This window comes from Dipodomys ordii, unplaced genomic scaffold (assembly GCF_000151885.1).
Source record: "Dipodomys ordii isolate 6190 unplaced genomic scaffold, Dord_2.0 Scaffold98, whole genome shotgun sequence".
NCBI lineage: Eukaryota > Metazoa > Chordata > Mammalia > Rodentia > Heteromyidae > Dipodomys > Dipodomys ordii.
The window spans coordinates 3,276,331-3,296,593 of NW_012267314.1; the positions used below are offsets into that span (position 1 = coordinate 3,276,331).

A 20,263-nucleotide genomic window follows, 5' to 3' on the forward strand; every position below is an offset into this window, starting at 1 on the left:
CTGCTTCCCTCCCCTCTACCTCCTACTCCTCTACCTCTTACCCTCTGCCTGCCGTCCATAGCTACCTTTGATGTTTCTTAGTTGTGGGAGAGGTATGTTCTTCACCCTCCCATCCCCCACAGCAACACCAATTTCACAGCTTTTCTTTGTAGTTTTTACAAAGTTTTTCCTATTTTGATGTTTGCTTTTCCTATTTTGATATTTACTAATATATTCAAGAACAGGATTATCTTCTAGCAAGTAGAAAGTAGAATTATTATGTGATCCAATAATTTTACTGATTTCCGATCTGAAATCTCTTTTGCTTGATATTAGTTTATTCATTGATTGAACACAGGGCTTGAGGTGCTATCTCTGAAACTTTATTTTTGCTCAAGGCTAGCACTGTACACGTGAGCCACAGCACCATTTCTGACTTTTGGATGGTTAATTGGCAGAGTCTCCCAGATTTTTCTGCCTGGGCTGGCTTTGAACCTTGATCCTCAGATCTCAACCTCCTAAGTAGTTAGGATTACAGGCATCAGCCATGGATGCCTGGTGAATTAATCAATATCTTAACCTCTTAATCAATGTAAGGTTTAAGAAACATGCTAACTAGATCATTTTCCTTCTAAATTATGTCATAGGGGTGCCAAATATTAGACAAATGTCTCCTGTTTCTGCTGGTTCTCACTCATGGTGCCTTGTTTCATGTGGTTGGAAATCTGCTTTCCTCCTCTCACATTGCTATCAAGTGAGCCATCTTTGTCCTCACTGTGGGCTCTGGCTGGAGAGAAGACAACTAGTTTTACCTTGTTCTCACTCTACAACCCAATCTCCTGAAGCACTGGGATACATATGTTCTCAGGCCAGTCACTTTCCATCTGGCTTTGCTCACTTGGTGGTCCAGTTAGGGCTATGTCTTGCTAAGAGTGAGAGACATAAAATCTTGTCTTCCTCTGAACCCACCAATTAGAGTTGTATGTTTTCCTGACCATCTAGTTGGTTTGTAGTTGAAGAGTCTTTTCACGTCAGTCACTTTTGGATTCAGGCTATTTTTGCTTTCTTTTCTCTAGTGGATCTACTGGGTTTAGAGAAACAATATTCCTTTTAACTTATTTTCAGGGGCTAATGTGCCTGAATTTCCAGTAAGCTGAAATAATATACAGTTGAATATTCATTCTGCTAGTAGGAAATGGATTGATCTTTAGAAAATATGGCACAAATCTCTCCACTCCTGCTATATGTGTGCTGGGGCTTGAACTCAGGGCCTAGACAGTCCCTGAGCTGTTTTTTGCTCAAGGCTAGTGCTCTACCATGTGAGCCATAGCTCTACTTTCCACTGTTTTGGTAGGTTATTGGAAATAGAGTCTCATGGATTTCTTGCCTAGGCAGGCTTCGAACCGTGATCCTCAGATCTCAGCCTTCTGAGTAGCTAGTATTATAGGCGTGTACCACCATGATCTAGCCTTCCACTCTTCCTTGTTTTGTTTTAAGAAATTGTGTAGGAACTATGAAAACATACCTTGGTTTTATAAGTGAGTTTATGCTCAGTAAAAGGTACTGTAAACAAATCAAAGAAGATACAAATTCACCTAAATAAATGAATAGAATTGATAACGAATATTTTATGCACACCACATTTGTTCTTTTGGAGGATCTTTCCCTGCGCTTGTTGGAGAAGTTTCAACTCAAAAGATGTTTTCCAAATGTATTGTAATCTACTTGGCTTGAGACGACAAGCAAGAATTACTTAAAATCGCCCACACATACTCAAAAATAAAAAAAGTAGAGATTCCCAATACCTTTTTACCACGAAGGGGTTAAATGTTCTATGCTTAGTTTTCAGCTTTCAAATCTAGGAAGGAAGAAAAAAAATCCTGAAATAGTTGTTTATAGGCGTCACTGCATGCATCCCCAGACCATGTACCTTTAAAATGTCTGAATGGATGGCTGTGAAGTGTCTTATGTGCTCAAAAGATGGCATAATTATTAGCCACCGCTCAGCAGTGTCTTCTGCACAGCATGGACTCCCGTGCTAGAAGCCGGTGACAGGCACCGGCCACAGGGCAAAGTGGCAGCAGGAATGAATGGTTACTTTACATTGACTCATCCAAGCCGCCTGGAAATGATGCTTTCCAGCCTCCTGGGAACATGGTTTTTTTCTTTTTTTCATTTTGTCTATTTTTTAAAAAACATTGTATCTTAGGATCTGCTTCAAAACACAGATGCCCATAAAAGAGCCTTCCACGAAATCTACAGGACCAGGTCCGTGAATGGGATCCCAGTGCCGCCGGACCAGTTAGAGGACATGGCTGAGAGGTAAGAAAGAGCATGGCTGATTCTATATCAAGCCCTTAAAAAAATTCTAGGAAGATGCTTTCTACATTCGTTTCTATCCACTCCCCCCCCCCACCATGAGTTATTTCTTACTGTTTCCTTCTTTTTTAAAACAGAGAGGCTTGCATTCGGCAAATGAGAAGCAGGTCCCAGCTACATAGGCTAAAGAATGCCAGCATCCGAATGTATTATTAACTCTAAAGGTTGAGCCCAAATCTTCCCACGGCTTGGAAAGCACAGAAATGATTTCTTCATGGGCTGTATTTTTATTCAGTACTGTAGGAACATTATGTAATATTGCAAAAACAGCTTAGAAAAGAAACAGATGAGAGATGTGACGGCAGGGGAGAGAGCGGAATCAAAGGCTTCAATCATTCCCTCTTTGCCTTGAAACTCGGAGCTCACAGAGGAAGCCGAGACCCTGCTGTGGGATCAGCCAAGTTTAGGGGACCTGGTGCTAAATTATATTTAAGGCTGCCATCTAGGAGATCCAGTAAGCAGCTCTCGGTTACTATTAGTTACATTCGGTGTTGTTCTGCTTTATTTCTAGGTTTCAGCTGGTTTCCTCCACATCAGAGCTGCACTTGATGAAAATGGAATTTCTAGAATTAAAGTACCGCCTGCTCTCACTGCTGGTTCTTGCAGAGTCAAAACTGAAGTCGTGGATCATCAAGTACGGGAGACGGGAGTCTGTGGAGCTGCTTCTTCAAAACTACATAGTGAGTCTCCTGGGGCTTTGCTAGAGAAGTTTAATCTTGAATTTAAACTCAGGAATACTAAGGGGATAAATGGGTTAGATCCAAGATTATGAGATTTTCATAGTTATCTAAAACCTAACCCTATTTTCTTTGGAACTTGTTCTTTTAAACCCTTCTTTTAGAAAGTTTTTTTTTTTAAATCATAGTCATCCTTGAACCATTGTAACTGAGCTTTGTTTACTTAAGAAGAAAGTTTTGGTGTTGTTTCCCATACACTGGATTGCAATTCACCTATAACTGAGCTACTGAATGACAGTGCTTAAAAGTTATCTTTGTGTCTTCGAAAACCCAGGTAGGAAGAGTGAGAAGAGATTTCAGTTGTCCACCTGGGAAATCTACTTGTGTAGCTCTCTCTGGTCCATGTGTCTCTTCTCTGGTCTTCTCCTAGCATTCTTCATTCTAATGTTGACTCAGGTCCAGGACAGCTTTGTTTGTTATTCTTTGTATTACCTTTTTTTTCATTTCTCTTGGTTTTCTGTACCATGTGTCTTAAATATAAGATTATTCAATATGTGGAAGGAAAAGGGAATCACAGAAACAGCAGGACAAAGGATGAACCAAAGCAACATTGATACTCACTTTACAATATGTTGAGTATTACCTTCTTTTTGAAAATATATCTATGGGGCTGGGAAGGTGGCTCAGTGGTAGAGTGCTTGCTTTGCATGCATGAGGCCCTGGGTTCGATTCCTCAGCACCACATAAGCAAGAAATAGCTGGAAGTGGCGCTGTGGCTCAAGTGGTAGAGCGCTAGCCTTGAGCTGAAGAACTCAGGGATAGTGCCCAGGCCCAGAGTTCAGGCTCCACGACAACCCCCCTTCCCCCCAAAATATATATATCATGTTTTGAGTTATTGGTGCAGATGATACTATATGTATCCAGAATATTAGCCTGAACTAAGTGAAAATATTCAGCTGTTCTATAAAAGTAGTCTCCTTTGCATGGTCAGCACATTCTATTTAATAAAGGCAGTTTGTTTCTTCTTCAACTGTAAACATAAAAACTTATTTACAATATGTATTTGGTCATAAAAGTAATACTAATAGGGCATCTCAATCCTTGAGTGATCCATTTATGTTTAAAGACCAAGTCCAAATGATAAATCAGTGCATTTAAAAAAATACCAGCCTGTTAGTCACAGTGACTCAAGAATAGGGTGTGCTTGAATGGTTACTGAAGTCATAACTTCACTTAAGTATTTTTGAACCATAATCTATTTCTGCTGTATTTTATTTTCACTTTCTGAGTGCTTGTATAAATGACATGTATTTAAGATATGAAAGATTTAACTGGTGTATAGCAAACTTGTTCTCTCAGCTTACTAAAATTGTCTCAAAAATGTTTGTCAAAAACTGTGAAATCTGTTATGATTTGTTCTCTTATTCATTTATGGTTATTTTGGAAGTTCATGAAAAATCCATTTTTTCTAAAAAAATAAATACATGTATGTATTTATATTTTTAAAGTTTTATACTACACCAAGTCCTCTGAGCTCAGGAGCTAATTGGACAAGAGTTATTTATAGCTTTTTAAGAATAGTCAATCAGATTTAAATACCTTAACAGGACTTTTTCACTAGGTTGATGTCAGAATACAATGATGTTAATAATACTCCTTGAACTCTTCAAAGGATATGACATTCATGATTAAAGGTCATATTTCCTGCCTACTCCATAAAGTTAGAGTTCACTACACAGCTTACTTCAAAATTCTTTGGATTTTTTTAATAACTATTATAAAGCTGACAATCACCTGACAAATGCAATATATTTGATTGAACATCACCAAATATTTGCATTCCCAGGTAGAGAAAACCTAATTGATACTCATGTTTCTTTTCCTTACAAGGCGTTAAGGTCCTTTTAGTGTTAATATCATCAATAACTATGAGTATGGAGTATTGGCTGCTAATGATGACCGAAGCTTAAGGACAGCTTGTTTCTGAATTATTTCATACACTGAAGAAACAGACTTCAAGCACTGGGCCTTTGAATGTCCAAGTCATTGCCTGGTACCAATGGCTCACACCTGTAATTTTAGCTTCCTAGCTTCTCAGGAGGCTGAGATTTGAGGATCAGGGTCTGAAGCCAGCCTGGAAGAAAAGTCTCTGAGATTCACCTCCAATTAACCAGCAAAAAAAGTTGGAAATGGAGCTGGAGTTTAAGTGGTAGAGTGCTAGCTTTGAGCACAGAAGCTCAGGGACAACATCCACACCCTAAGTTAAAGCCCCAGGTGGCATGCACATGTACATGCATGTGAGCACGCATGTGCGCACGCACACGCGTGCGCGCACACACACACACACACACACACACACACACACACACACACACACTCCAAGTCTTGTGCTCTACATGGCACAGTTGGTAAAGTGGAGCCAGAATTTGAACTCAACTCCTTTTTTTCTTTTTGCCAGAGCTGGGGCTTAAACTCAGAGCCTGCGCACTGACCCTGAGCTGCTTTTGCTCAAGGCTAGCTCTCTACCACTTGAGCCACAGTGCCACTTCTGGCTTTTTCTATGTATGTGGTACTTCTGGCTTTTTCTGTGTATGTGGTACCGAGGAATGGAACCCAGGGCTTCATGCATGCTAAGCAAGCACTTTACCACTGAACCACCTTCTCAGCACTGAACTCTTTTCAAATCCAAATAGCTTTTAAAACAACATATGCTATCTAAATTAATAGTCTATGAAAAATGTCTTTAACTTAAAAGGCCAAGCACTGAAAATATCTTGCATGCCAATGAGCTAAAGAAAGTTGTTCACATAAGTATAAATATGGTTTACTCCTGGTTTGTGTTTGGTGATAGTTTACTCTTACACATATTATTATTGGTGTGCAGGGCAATATGGTATGGAGTTAGAAAGTAGATGAAGCCCAGCTACCAATACCAGCCAAGGTTCCCACTTACTACCTTTCTGTTTTGTATAGAGCATGATTTTAGAAAACTTAGTTTCCCCCAAGTTTTTAATACTAACAATGATGATAATAATGATAGCAGGATCGTGGGCAGTCAGAGGCCCCCACGACTGACAGACACGTTCTGCCTAGACTTCCCTGATGCTTTTGGGATTTCATGGAAACTCATTTTCTTTAGATCAGATCATCTGAAAGATCATGCAGACTTCCCAACATAACCATAGAGATGGTGGCTTGAATGCATCCTCCTCTTGGTTACTTCATAGAATGTGTTATAACGGGCTCTCTACTGCTATATTATCTAATAATGCAGATCGTAACTGTCCATAGTCTAGCATTACTTTGTCCTTAATCTGCATCATCAAATCAGTTTTAATCATCTGCAAAAACAGAGAGATAGAACATGTTTTTAATGGTTAGAGGGACTAGAAAGTATGCTTGCCAGGATAGACAGCCGCTGAGTACTTATTACATCTTGGAAAATACTTCAGAATACTTAAGGTAGACCAGATGCTATTTCTTTTTTTCTTTCTCTCTCCTTTTTCTTTTTGTCAGTTATGGGGCTTAAATTCAAGGCCTGGGCACTATCTCTGAGCTCTTTTGCTCAAGGCTAGTACTCTACCACTTGGAGCCATAGTATCACATCTGGTTTTTAATTGGAAATGAGAGTCTTGTCAAGAAATTCAGAAGGCAGGGGGCTGGGAAGGTGGCTCAGTGGTAGAGCGCTTGCCTTGAGCTGAAGAGCTGAGGGACAGCGCCTGGGCCCAGAGTTCAGGCCCCACGACTGGACCCCCTTCCCCCCCAAAAAAAAGAAAAAAGAAATTCAGAAGGCAATTGATTTGGTCCTTGCTGATAGAATTGCTGTCTGTGACACGTGACTCAATTTTACTATGGCAAAACCATGATAATGTTTTGGTCTCTCATAAAAATGAATGGAAGAGCTACTGGAATTGTGGATTCTGTGAATTCAACAGAAATAATGTGAATATTTATCTTTCTAGTTGTAACTATTTCATGAATGTATAGTCAATCCTGATGAAACTACTCCTTAAGATTGATTTTGAAAATTCTTCAGCAGTCTGGTTTAGCTCCCCTTATCTGAAATGATGAGCTTCGTATTTATTAAATCTGTATTTACTTTCTGGGAGGAGAAATTTAAGACACTTCCATTACTGTTCTTGAAGGACCATCAGCTTAAAAAACCCACTAACATGCTTTATTTGTGATCTATCATCTCCAAGTTTCAGTATAATTTTTTAAAAGGTTAAAGGAATCTTGTAACTATTATTTAAAATATGCATGATAATTAGTTTACATTTTTCTAGGAAGTATATATTTACCTCAGACTTAGTCAAAAGGGGACAAATTACATAGCCCAATACAAAATTAATAAATAAGACTGTTTTCTTTTCAAAATTCCTAGTAGCAATGTTAAAAAAATAATGAATCCTACAACATTTTTGGCAATGTTCTTAAAACCCTTGGACCAGAAATGAGAGGTTTGTTCTCTTAATTCTTTTGCAATTAATTTGTAAACTATTTCAGCAAAAATATATTGAAGTTTCTTGCTCACCATAGGTTCTGTTTTCCATTTATTTGATACATATAGCAATTGTTGCCCCATTAGCTTCTTTTCCATATATAATTTATGTTTTAATATCTTCCAAGTACAAAGGGGTTTCAATATAACAAGTCTCTTTATGAGTAGAATGCATTAATCCCATTAGTTTCTTGAGATTTTGTCAGAACTATTGGCCAGAAATGAAATTTTGCAGGAACGAATTTTTAAACTTCAAATATAATTCTTTCTACCCTTTCTTAGACCATGTCTTGAACATTAGGTATAAATTTCCATTTGGGGAGCTTTTTGATCTAACCATAACTTATTTCTTTGGGTAAATTATTCACAGTTTGAATTCCAGTGAATGACTCATTTCTTGAATGAAGAGGAGGACTAAGACCTAGGGGGAGATTGTGAATTGGACAGACTATTGTCTTACTCTGTTCTCAAACAAAAAACAATAAGGCCTATTGGACAGTATTGAAGCTTATATATAGAATTTTCTCACATTGTATCTTGAAACAATGTTGGTGACAATCTCAGGATGCCTATGAAACTTCTCTGTGAACCACTTTATATCTGTATGTGCATAGGCTTTTTCCATCACTGTAAGTTGTCACCAGCATCCTGTATGGGACTTCAGCTCATTGTCGAAGCTTATTTTGTTCTTTATCATACTGGCCTTGTCCCATATCTTAATGAATTCAAGCCATGAGAAGTCATTCTACTACTAAAGGAAATTAACAAAGCTGTAGTGATAGGTTATTAATTATGATCTTTTACTTTGAATCAATTTATGATTTATACTAATTTATGATTTATACTATGTTCTAGTTTATTGTAATAATAATCTTAGAAACAGGCCTGTGTTTTTATGCTTTTAACATTCTGAATATTAAAATTGACTTTGAGATTCTTTTCTGCATTCAGTTTTATTGTGTACATTTGCAGACCCTGATTTTATTTGCGTTGATGAATCACAAGTGGATGCATGCTATCTCTAATTTTCACATGAAGCAATCAGAATGCACAGCTATTGATAACAGGGATGGCATCTGAGATTTCTTTACACTTTCCTACTTCTAGCCAGGTGCTGGTGACTCGCACATGAAATCCTTGCTAGTTGGGAGGTTAAAAGTGGGAGGACTGCAATTTGAGGCCAGCTCAGGAAGAAAAGTTAGAGACTTCATCTCTGCAGCTGGGTGCAGTAGCATCAGCCTATTATTCCTAACTGTGTGGGAGGGTTGGAAGGAAAAGTCTGAGAGCTTCCATTTCCAGGGAGGGGGGCTAGCTGCAGTGGCATACTCCTATGCTACCAGCTAGGACAGGAAGCTGGGAAGGCAGACTTTGGCTCATGAGTGGACCAAGAAGTGAGACCCTATCTATCTTGAAAATAACTAGAAAAAACCTTGGATGGAGGCATGACTCAAGTTGTGATCGTCTGCTTAGCAAAGGCAGAGCCCCAAGTTCAAATCCCAGTAATTGGCTTTTTTAAATTTTACAAAAAGAAGTTCACACGCTGTCTGTCATGTGTAGTCTGAAGTTCTTCAAAAGAGACATTCACCGATGTCCAGAGAGCAAGCCACTCGCACAACTTAAGCACGGTTGGATGCCGACGTGTTTCTCTCACGCCAATGCTATCTATGTTAGACGGAGGTTCTTGGAAGGAATTTCGTCATCATCCTTGGATGGAGACAAAATGGAGTGTTTTCTCATTCTATTGCTAAGTGAAAATTGAACTGCCTGATTAATGTATATGATCAAAAGAACCTTGGGTTATTCATAACAATGAAATTAATTTTTCATTTTCTTGAACAATAAGGTTAATAAATTTGAATAAAGCATCCATCAGTCTCTTTGGAAGAGACATTTGTATACAGCCTAATCTTTCCAGTCTTCTAACTCTCCCTCCTCTCCTAGTCTTTTATAGAAAACAGCAAGTTCTTCGAGCAGTATGAAGTCACATACCAGATCTTGAAACAGACAGCTGAGATGTACATCAAAGCTGATGGCTCAGGTAAAACTCAATCAGAGTAACACCCAGTGGCCTCAGGGGAGGGGAAAAGAAAGTGGGGGGTGGAGGAGAGAAGGGAAGATGAGGATGAAGGGGTGGGTGCTCAATGTTCTCCAGATGCGTGTATGAAAGCGTCATAATAAAGTCCAGTGCTTTGTACAGTTAATACACGCTCACTAAAATTTGGTGTTGTGCTGACTGCAGTAGAAGGTAGAACCTACAGCTTCCCAGAGTGTCAGATCCATCCGTTTCTCTTGTAGAATCTGTGTGATCATGCCATTATCCTTGGAGACAATATGTTAATTCAGTTTTCTCGAATCTGTGCAGTATCTGACCTACACAGCCACAGTCTTTTTTGCGGGGAGGGTCTAGTCGTGGGGCCTGAACTCTGGGCCTGGGCACTGTCCCTCAGCTCTTCAGCTCAAGGCTAGCGCGCTACCACTTGAGCCACAGTGCCACTTCCGGCTTTTTTCTTTTTGCTTATGCGGTGCTGAGGAATCAAACCCAGGGCCTCAGGCATGCAAGGCAAACGCTCTACCACTGAGCCACCTTCCCAGCCACAGCCACAGTCTTATCTCTTCCCCCTAACCCCCAGTAATCTTCCAAGAGAGAACAAAATAATCATTGATACTGCGTGTGGGGTACACACCTCTAATTCCAGTTATGTGGGAGGAGGTAAGAGGAGTATAGTTCAAGGCCAGCCTGGGGCCAGTGAAGGCAAGACTCTATTAAAACAAAAACAAAAGCAGCCTGGCACAGTGGCTCATGCCTGTAATACTAGCGACTCAGGAGGCTGAGATCAAGGTTTAAGTCAGCCGGGGCAGGAAAGTCCATGAGACTTGTTGGTGCTGTGGCTCAAGTGGTAGAGTGCTAGCCTTGAGTACAAAGAGGCTCAGGGTCAGCACCCAGGCCCTGATTTCAAGCCCCAGGACTAGCAAAAGAATTTAAAACAAACAAACAAAGACAAAAACAGATTTAAAAGCAAAGTAGGAAAGAACTAAGGGCTTGACTCAAATTGTAGCGTGCTCTATTACCGCAAAAAGAAAAAAAAATCAGTTTTCTAAATTGCAATTTTTCAACCTAGTTTCAATTCTAAGGACTAAACTTTTCAAAAGTGAAAGTTGACGAGCGTTTAAGTTAGGGCCATGACCCAGTGTGTAAGAGGTGTTTGTGTCTGTGAGAATTTTTGTAAAGGCGCACTGGCATTGGCAATGGGCGCCGAGGCTCACGCGGGTCTGAGACTGTAGGAATGAGTGGTAGGTAGCGGACTTTACCTCGTGGCTCTCTGTGTGTCAGTGGAAGAAGCGGAGAACGTGATGAAATTCATGTCAGAGACCACGGCTCAGTGGCGGAACCTGTCTGTGGAGGTGAGGAGCGTGCGGAGCATGCTGGAGGAAGTGATCTCCAACTGGGATCGGTACTGCAACACTGTGGCCAGCCTGCAAGCCTGGCTAGAAGATGCGGAGAAGATGCTCGGTCAGTCAGAAAGCGCCAAAAAGGTAAGGCCGCGTCACATGACAGGAAAATGACAGGTGGCAAGGCCAGGTCTCTATCATGCATTGTTCACTAGAGAGTGCTCTGCGTTGGCAAGGGTGACACAGAAGTCTCCCTTTGCCTGGAAAGCAGTTCCTTCCAGTGAATACATTTCTTCAGGCCAAGGAAATTTTGGCTCCTTCAAGTTTTGTTAAAATGGTTCTCTTCATGAGGAGAGGCAGTGACATTGACTGGGCAACAGAGGGCGCTCTGCCCATAATGAAGTCTGCATTGGGTAAGGGCCTGACCCATGTTTTCCTATGAAGACTGGCTAGCTTGAAGCTGGGTCTCTGTGTACCATACATCACTGGGATATTCTTGTCTCTTTAGATATTCCTTTTGGAATCTTATCCACTCCCACTGATGTGTATCATTCTACATAGGAGTGATGTCTTTTTTCACTAGTCTTAAGTGTGTAAGTGTGTCTACTTGTGGGGATTAGTATTTTACGTTATGTCACTACGTGTAAATGACAAATGAAATGGACTGATATATATATTATTGCTTGGAGGAATCCAGACATTCTTGTATGAAAAATAAATTTATATGTAAAAGGCGTGAAAATGTCAGGCTTCCAAAACAAATACATAGAAATAGAATACACACATTAGAATGAATTACTGCTTGCCATTCAAGGCAGGTTCTTCTATTGTTTGCACAAAGGAGATGTATCATTTTAAAAAATGATTTTTTTTACCTTCCTTTGCTCATACAAATTAAATTTTTTCTAATGTAGTTACCAGAGTGCAATAATGACGCAGCACCCCATACAGGTTTGAAGCCTTATCTAATCAGACCAGCAATGCTCTAGGAGATGTCAGTTGTGTTCAATTGTTCCACAGGCTGTAGCAACTAGGAACAGAAGTGTTCTCGTCTATTTATGTAGGAAATCCTCCCACTCATGGGCTTTTGAAATGGAATTTGAATTATCCTTAGTTTTTGCTGTGATGTGTGCGCATGTACGTGTGCACACACATGCATATGAACCTAGACATTTTAATTTGAAATGAGTTGGACTGTTATACTTGCACACATGTATGCCCTTAAAGAAATAAGAAAGGATGTTATATATAGATGTTCTCAAGTCAAATACTTCATCTAAAATGTCTCCTTTCAATGTTTTATCTCCATGATTTTAAGCTATCTTAGTTCATTGTGTATATTCATATTTTGAAATCAAAATGAACAGGGAAAATTTTATTTAAAAATTTTAATGGCAGAAGGTGATTTGTTCTAAGTACACTGTATGAATATATGGAAAATTTACAGTGGAATCTCTTTATATTAAAACATGTTAATTCAAAAAAGTTTCTTTTTTGCCGGGCGCTGGTGGCTCACGCCTGTAATCCTAGCTACTCAGGAGGCTGAGATCTGAGGATCGCAGTTTAAAGCCAGCCCGGGCAGGAGAGACCGTGAGACTCCTATCTTCAATACACCACCAGAAAACTGGAAGTGGCGCTGTAGCTCAAGTGGTAGAGCGCTCGCCTTGAGCTGAAGAGCTGAGGGACAGCGCCCAGGCCCAGAGTTCAAGCCCCACGACCGACAAAAAAAAAAGTTTCTTTTTTGTCTGCCATGGGATTTGAACTCTGGGCGTAGGCGCTTTCCCTGAGCTTTTTCATTCACGACTAGTACTCTACCACTTTGAGCCACAGCACCACTTCCAGTTTTCTGGTGGCTAATTAGAGATAGTCTCATGGATTTTCCTACCTTGGCTGGCTTCAAACTGCAGTCTTCAGATCTCAGCTCCAGAGTAGCTAGGATTACAGGTGTGAGCCACCAGCGCCCAGCCTAAAAGTATTTTTGTTTTTTGTTTTTTTGTGGGCTTTTTTCTTTGGTGGCACTGTGGTTGTAACTTAGGACATTTACTTGACTGGAGCTCTGCCACTTGAGCCAGACCATCAGTCTGGCATTTTGCTGGCTAGTTGGAAAGTAGGTCTCGTAGATTTTTCTGTGTGGGCTGGCTTTACAGCAGGCTCCTCTAGATCGAAGTCTCTGGAGTAGTAGGATTACAGAAGTGAGCCATTGGTACCCAGCATCAAAATAGTTTTTTGAAGAAAGCTCTATATTTCCCTATCATGTTCACTTCTAAACTGATGCTTCTACTGGCATTCAATAGCCTAAACACTCTGCATGAGTCTCTGTCACTTATACTTTTTTTATTACTAAAATGATGTTCTTGGTTCAAAGCTAGCACTGGCAGAAAAGTCTATAGGACTCCAACTCCAATTAATCAACAAAATAGCCAGACTAGAATCATGACTCAAGTGATATAGCACCAGCCATGAGCATAAAAGCTAAGCCAGAGCACAAGGCCATGAGTTCAAGCCCTGGTGCTGGCACAGAAAAGACACCTACACAAAATCATCCTCATGTTTTGTTTTGTCTTCAGTAAAAGATATGCCATAGATATTCTGACAAAATGATACTGAAAGACATGCATAGTGGCTCATTCTGTAGTACCAGGCAGGTCAATTCTTGAGGCAGGAGTTTGGATCCAGCGTGTGTCACATAGCACGTGCTTGTCTTGCGAAGGTATGCAGTGTTTCCCAGTAGTTTGAAATTTTATTTAAAAGTTGCCTTTTGGAAGAGATTGAAGATTTCTCTTTGTGTTTTTGCACAACTTCCAGGATGCCAATATTTTTTCCTCACCTGCTCATCTCTTCTCAGTGATGGCTCTGTGGCACCTTGTATACAAGGGTGTGTGTGTGTGTGTGTGTGTGTGTGTGTTCTTCCTTGTTCAGGATTTTTTCCGGAATTTGCCCCGCTGGATTCAGCAGCATGCTGCCATGAATGATGCCGGCAACTTTCTGATCGAAACTTGCGACGAGTTGGTTTCTCGTGACCTGAAGCAGCAACTCCTCCTGCTCAACGGACGGTGGCGGGAGCTGTTCATGGAGGTCAACCAAGTACGGCTTCTTACCTGTGCTCATTCCAGATGTGTGTGTGTGTGTGCACGCGCGTGCACGCGTGTATCTGTGCATGCGTGTGTGCATGTGTGTGTTCACGTGTCTCTGTGTGTTTGCACATGTGTGTGTATATGGTTATAGTTAGCTAGGAAGCAACATTAATTTAATGTTGCTTAATAAGCCCGGGCTGATTTAGGCAGGATGGGAAACGGGTTGGAAAGTGCTGCTGTTTTGCACGTGCATATTCGTTCTCTTCCATTTATGATGGAGGAACGTTCTGGAGAGGCAGTTTGATTCAAGATTAGGTGGACATATGGAGCCTGCTAGGATGGCATGGTGTGCCTTCCAAATCACAGCTCTTCAGTAGGTATGCTGCTTTCTTATCCGAGGAATTGGATTCACTACAGACTTCTATAAAATGGGAATGAGGAGTTAGAGTCGTGCTTGAGCACACAGCAGATGCAGAGCACATGGGAATATGTGGGCAGGGCTGCGGGTTCTAGTCCACCGTGTGCGAGCTTCCCACTTTGTCTCCTCTCTCACAGTATGCTCGGGCGGATGAGATGGACAGAATGAAGAAGGAATACACAGACTGTATCACTACCCTCTCTGCTTTTGCAACCGAAGCCCAAGGGAAAATTCATGGGTCCTTAGAAGTATCATTTATTAATGTCAAGTTATTAATTCAAGACTTGGAGGTGAGAAGGTGGATTATACGATGAAAAGCAAAGCAAAGACAGAACAGCCTGATGTTGGTGGCTCGTGCCTGTGATCTTAACTATTCAGGAGGCTGAGATCTGAGGATCATGGTTCAAAATCAGCCAGGCAGGAAAGGAAAAAAAAGAAAAAGAAAAAAAAGTCTGTCATGAAACTAATGACTGATGGTATTCCTTAGATCCTGGCAAATGTGTGTCTCTATATCCTGATGATAATTTTGACATAATGTTGGCTTGTGCCTTTCATTCAAAAAAGTAATTGAATTTTTAAAACCTATGTTTTGATTTTACAAAATAACTTCCAAATAGTTTTTCAAGTTGGCATTTCTTTCCTGCAACCAAATTAGAAAACATTTAGAACAAGAGATAGCTACAGGTAGTATCTCCACATAGATGAATCCAACAGTAAAAAATAAATTTACTGAACAAATTGTGGTAGTTGCATATTTGAAGAGCCTGTAACTCTTGAAAATAAGATAGTAGAATATTTAATCCAACATAATTTTACAACATAATATTAAGCAGGAAAAGTAAAACTCACTGACGCTCATCATTGATTTTTCGTTTTTTGTGTTTTTTTTTTCTAAAAATGGAAAGATGTAAAAAACAAACCAATGGTAGTTTAATGAGACATTGGCTTCAGTTCTCACCTTATAAGAGCACCATTAATAATTTAAAAATTTGCTACTCTATGTTTTAACTGTACTGATATTTGAACTCAGGACCTGTGCAGATGCTCTACCAGTGAACAACACCCCCAACCCCTTTTGGTTTAGTGTATTTTTAAAAAAATAAGTCTCATACTTTTTCTTCAGTACCAGCCTTGCACAATGCCTCTCCTTTCTTGCCTAGCTACGATGTCAGATACGTGCAGACACGCTCATCTTTGTTTTCATAGATAGAGTTTCACTAACTTGATTCCCTGATCTCAGTCTCCTGCACAGCTGGCATTTCAGGCCTCTGCTACCTTACCAATCCCCCTAAAATTAGTCATTTATAAGTTTTCTACAATGACAGATGAATTATTTTTAAGAAAAGTTTTATTTTTAAAGTCAGAATTACCACACAGGTGGTTAGGATGCATTGACATGATGCAGAATTTCTACACTATAGAACACATTCTTCAGAAAGGTAAAGATTCCTTCAACTCATCTTTATGGTTAACGTAAGGTCACTGTTAAAGGGAAGGACTTTTTGGTTTTATTTGTGTTAACATCGCTTTTATATTAGTAAAGAAGGAAAGCAATGACTTGCATCTGAAAACATTTATAACAACCATGGAATACTGTGCAGCACATATTGATTTTAGTTCTGCCTTCTGCGGAATCTTGAGATTGAAAGACAATGTCTCACATACTAATGGAGCTTTTTTTTTTTCTCCTCCATGGTCCATGCAGGACATTGAGCAGAGGCTGCCCGTGATGGATGCTCAGTATAAAATTATGACAAAGACAGCACATCTCATTGCCAAAGAAAGCCCCCAAGAGGAAGCCAATGAAATGCTTGCGACCATGACCAGACTCAAAGAGCAGCTGTCCAAGGTGTGAAGCGCTCGGTGCACATGCGCAGTGAGCCACCGCGCTCTTCCTGTGCCTCAGTGTTCCTCTGTCACCCACGGCAGATCCCTTCCTCGTGACAAATCATACTTGCATTTGTACCAGGATTCCTGGTTTAGCAATTCGGTCTTTTATACCATACACACAAATTTGCAAAGGAAAACGGATCAGCATCATGGGTGATAAAATAGCATAGTCTCTCCTCTGTTAATGTAGGAGTGCTAGAGCTACATTTTAATAGAAAGATGGTTTCCCTTCCCTCTAGAGGATATGAGTTAAATGTGATAAAATAGAGAAGAGAGTAAAGGGACAGATGGAGAGTGGAGGAGGGGGAGAAGGAAGAGGACCATAGTTTTTGATGAATCTTTGTTGAGATTTGATATACCTCTGCTCTAAGTTTAGTTGTACTGTTTTATGCCAATGTGATGTTGAAATGGGGAATTTGTCCCTTCTCTTCTCTCCAAGCTCATTCTAGGTGTCTGATTTCCATTTGTGCTATTTTGTGTGCCTGGTTCTAGAAGGAGAGTAGAGAGAACCAGTTGTAAAGCCTTATGTTTAATTGAGAGATGTTCTTCCTTAGGAGCTTTGGGCGTTCTAATGGAGATCTTTCATCTACACTTGAATTCTGGAAAAATATTATTGCTTTTGAAGTCTACTTAGCTTGTATAATGGAAGAATGGATGAGCATTTAAGCAAATGACTAGATATATTTTTATAAAGAACAGTTGGAAAACAAAGTGAAGTGGAAGTATCTATCAAACAGAAGAGAAAGAGTAACTCCAGTGAAATCAATAACCTTAAGGAATTACTGATAAAAAATGAATGTAAAACAAAGAGAATAGAAGAAATTGAGGTCATGACAAAAGAGAAAACATTGTCAATTTGGCATGCATTAGAAGTTGACTTTCAGTTCATTTAACGGCAACATTCCAGTTGGAATCGCTTATGACTTAAAGGAAATGGACAGTAATGGCACTGTTGCTGCAGCAGAATTTGCTGAGGAGTAAGTCACTTCTCCAATGGCTTTATGGGGCCATTGCTAGGCTTGTACTTTGTGGCCTCAGCCAGTGTAGTGCTGTGGCAATGTTAACTGTGCCAAGTAGAAGAGGCCATCAATAGATCTTTGTGTCCTAGAGGAGAACATCCTGAATCCATGTCCAAATTCAAGCCATAAAGCTCATGAACATAAAAGCTGGGAGACAGCAAGACAGTGCATACCTGAACAGCACAATGAGCTCACTATGTTTTCTTTAATGCTGGCTGGGAAACAAGAATCTTGATAGATTTATCTGTTATACCCAGGAAGGATGAATGATGCACACTGATTTTACACATAGTAGTAGATTCTCTTGGTTTTGTTCAAGCTAAGTTTAGCAGTTTGGCTGCAATGGAAACCAACAGCCTTCATTATACAGTCAAGCTGTATATTCTAGACTATGAAAGTATTACTGCATACAGAATTCTGTAGCCACTTAACACAACATTGTTATCCTGTAACACATCTTCTCCAAGTATTACTTGGGGAAGGTGGCTGATAGCATTAGTATATTATTATCTTCATATGTTATCAAACAAACAAGCCATGGTCTACGAACCCTGATTATATGCTTTGGGAGCAACCTTAAGTAAATGAATAGGGAGAGAAGTTCTTGTAGGTTTCTGTGGTCATGGAATCCAACACAAAAGTAGTCAGGCAAAGTCTTTATGGGAGCTCTTAAACTCTGGACACACATGGATTTATCAAAAAGATAATGTTGATGTATAGACTGCTTACAGATCAGGGCTGGTTCTACTCAGATCTGGAAGACATCTCCAATGAGAGGAACCTTCAGGAGTACAGTGGTGGGGGTGTGTGTGCTTAGAACAAGTCAAATGTTGATACACAGGAAGCTAGAAGTTGGTAAGAGGTAGCAACCCAGGGTATCAGGAAGAGAGAAATGAATGTCTTGGAGCACTGAACAAGAACCTCCATCTCAGGGCGCAGCTAGGAATGCACGTGAAAATCAGTCTGGAAGATGTCTAAAGAGTGTGATAACTGCTGACCATCTCAGGTCAGATGTCAAGGCCAGCTTGGGGATATTTTCTGAAGTGGAGTCTGTGCCATCTGCCTTGCCACAGGGATCCTTGTGACGCGAAAGAGCCAAGCAGATGGAGACTCAGATGCGTTTTCAGGGGGAAACTCCATAGGCCTTTATTTGCTCCATGGGAAAATCGTTTCATGTTTTTGGGTTTTTTTGGAACATATTATAACCATCGAGAGGAAATAGCATCAGAGAAAAGTGTTTAGAGATACGTAAGCCCTGAGTGGCTTGGGGCTTTTTTCAGCCTTTCATGGGAGTTTTGTCTTGGTGTCTTTAAAGGTCAAAGAATGTCACTCCCCCCTCCTCTATGAGGCCCGGCAGCTGTCTGTCCCATTGGAGGAGCTGGAAAAGCAGATCATGTGCTTCTATGAAACTCTCGGGAAAATCAACGACATTATCGCAGTCCTGGAGCGGGAGGCACAATCCAGTGCTCTTTTTAAACAGAAGCACCAAGTAAGAGAATTCCCTGCGTGAGTCCTCGCTACTTTAATGCATCCATCACAAGGCTGAAGTGTTGCTCACAGTTAATAGAAATTCCCTTGGTACCAAAAGATTTCCCCCCTCCCCCAAATAGTAGAGTACTAGTAATACAACGCCAGAGTGCAGGTTCTGTCCAAAGATGAACTCCACTCATGTCTGGAGAAGGTTGGTATTCTGAGCTGTATTCCAAGGGCAAGCAAGCTAAAGACTTGGGGCAACCTGGGCTGGTGGAAGTGAGGCACTTGTTTCCCGAGTTGAGCAAAATTGGGAAGTCCAGTTTGTTTTGAGTAGCACAAGCTGACCACACTCAGCAAGCGCTGGTGAACATCTGCTTTGTGTACACTGATGCTGAGCATTCTCAGCTACAAGTACAGATGTTCACAATGTCTCTAAGCCATGGAATATGGTTTTTTGTTGTTGCTGTTGTTGTTAGTGTTTATTTGGCAATTGGTTGTTGTTTACTTGGGGTTTGAACTCATGGTTCCTCTACTTGAGCCATGGCTCCAGGCCTTTTTGTTCTGGCTGTTTTTGAGATAACCAACAGTTACTCTTTGGTGGGGATGCTCATACTATAATCTTCCTATTTATATGGCTATCATGCCCAGATTCTTCTGGTTAGGACTGAGGTCCTCTCCAATCTCAGCTCCCACATAGCTAGTGTCACAAGTCCACAAGTCGATCTGTTTGAGAAGTGGTCTTATGCATCTGCCTCTACTTGCCTTGAACTTCTGTCCTTCAAATCTCAACCTTCCAAGTTGCTAGGATTACAGGCATAGGCCATTGACAACCCAGCTTTCTTCTGTTGAGATTAGGTCTTGCAAATTCCCTGCAACCATGATCCTCCCAATCCTTGCCTTTTCCATAGCTGGGGTGACATAAATGTACCACTATACACAATTATTAATTGAGATGGGGTGTAATTGATTTGTTTTTTGCCTACCTCTAGGCTTAAACGCCAGTCTTTCTAACCTCTGCCTTCCCAGTAGCTACAATTACAAATGTGAGCCACCAGGAACTGGCAGGAGTATGTTTTAGAAGCAGAGCCAAAACTCCAGCCCTGTCTTGAAATAGGAAGGCTGATGTCAATGGATATGAGTTGATAACCTTCTGTTATCAACTTATTTAATTTACTAACTAAAACAGAAAGTTTATCAGATTTCTACCTATGGATTTAGGCATTGTATTCTGGAAATCCACAAAAAGTTTAGTGTCAAGAAAATCTCACTTGCGGGGCTGGGAAGGTGGCTCAGTGGTAGAGCACTTGCCTTGCATGCCTGAGACTCTGGGTTCGATTCCTCAGCACCACATAAGCAAAAAGAAAAAAAAAAGCCGGAAGTGGCGCTGTGGCTCAAGTGGTAGAGTGCTAGCCTTGAGCTGAAGAGCTGAGGGACAGCGCCCAGGCCCAGAGTTCAGGCCCCAC

General features: G+C 40.6%; 1 protein-coding gene across 1 annotated transcript in view; it reads left to right on the top strand.

Moving 5' to 3' along the window:
- Positions 1-20,263, top strand: part of Syne1 (spectrin repeat containing, nuclear envelope 1) — a 388,103-nt gene that overhangs the window by 100,137 nt on the left and 267,703 nt on the right. Inside the window, exons 13-20 of the mRNA XM_013026970.1 lie at positions 2,189-2,301; positions 2,870-3,038; positions 9,478-9,574; positions 10,868-11,070; positions 13,846-14,010; positions 14,556-14,708; positions 16,124-16,267; positions 18,643-18,816. Of these exons, the coding sequence (XP_012882424.1) occupies positions 2,189-2,301; positions 2,870-3,038; positions 9,478-9,574; positions 10,868-11,070; positions 13,846-14,010; positions 14,556-14,708; positions 16,124-16,267; positions 18,643-18,816 (1,218 nt within the window). The remainder of the gene's footprint in view (positions 1-2,188; positions 2,302-2,869; positions 3,039-9,477; positions 9,575-10,867; positions 11,071-13,845; positions 14,011-14,555; positions 14,709-16,123; positions 16,268-18,642; positions 18,817-20,263) is intronic.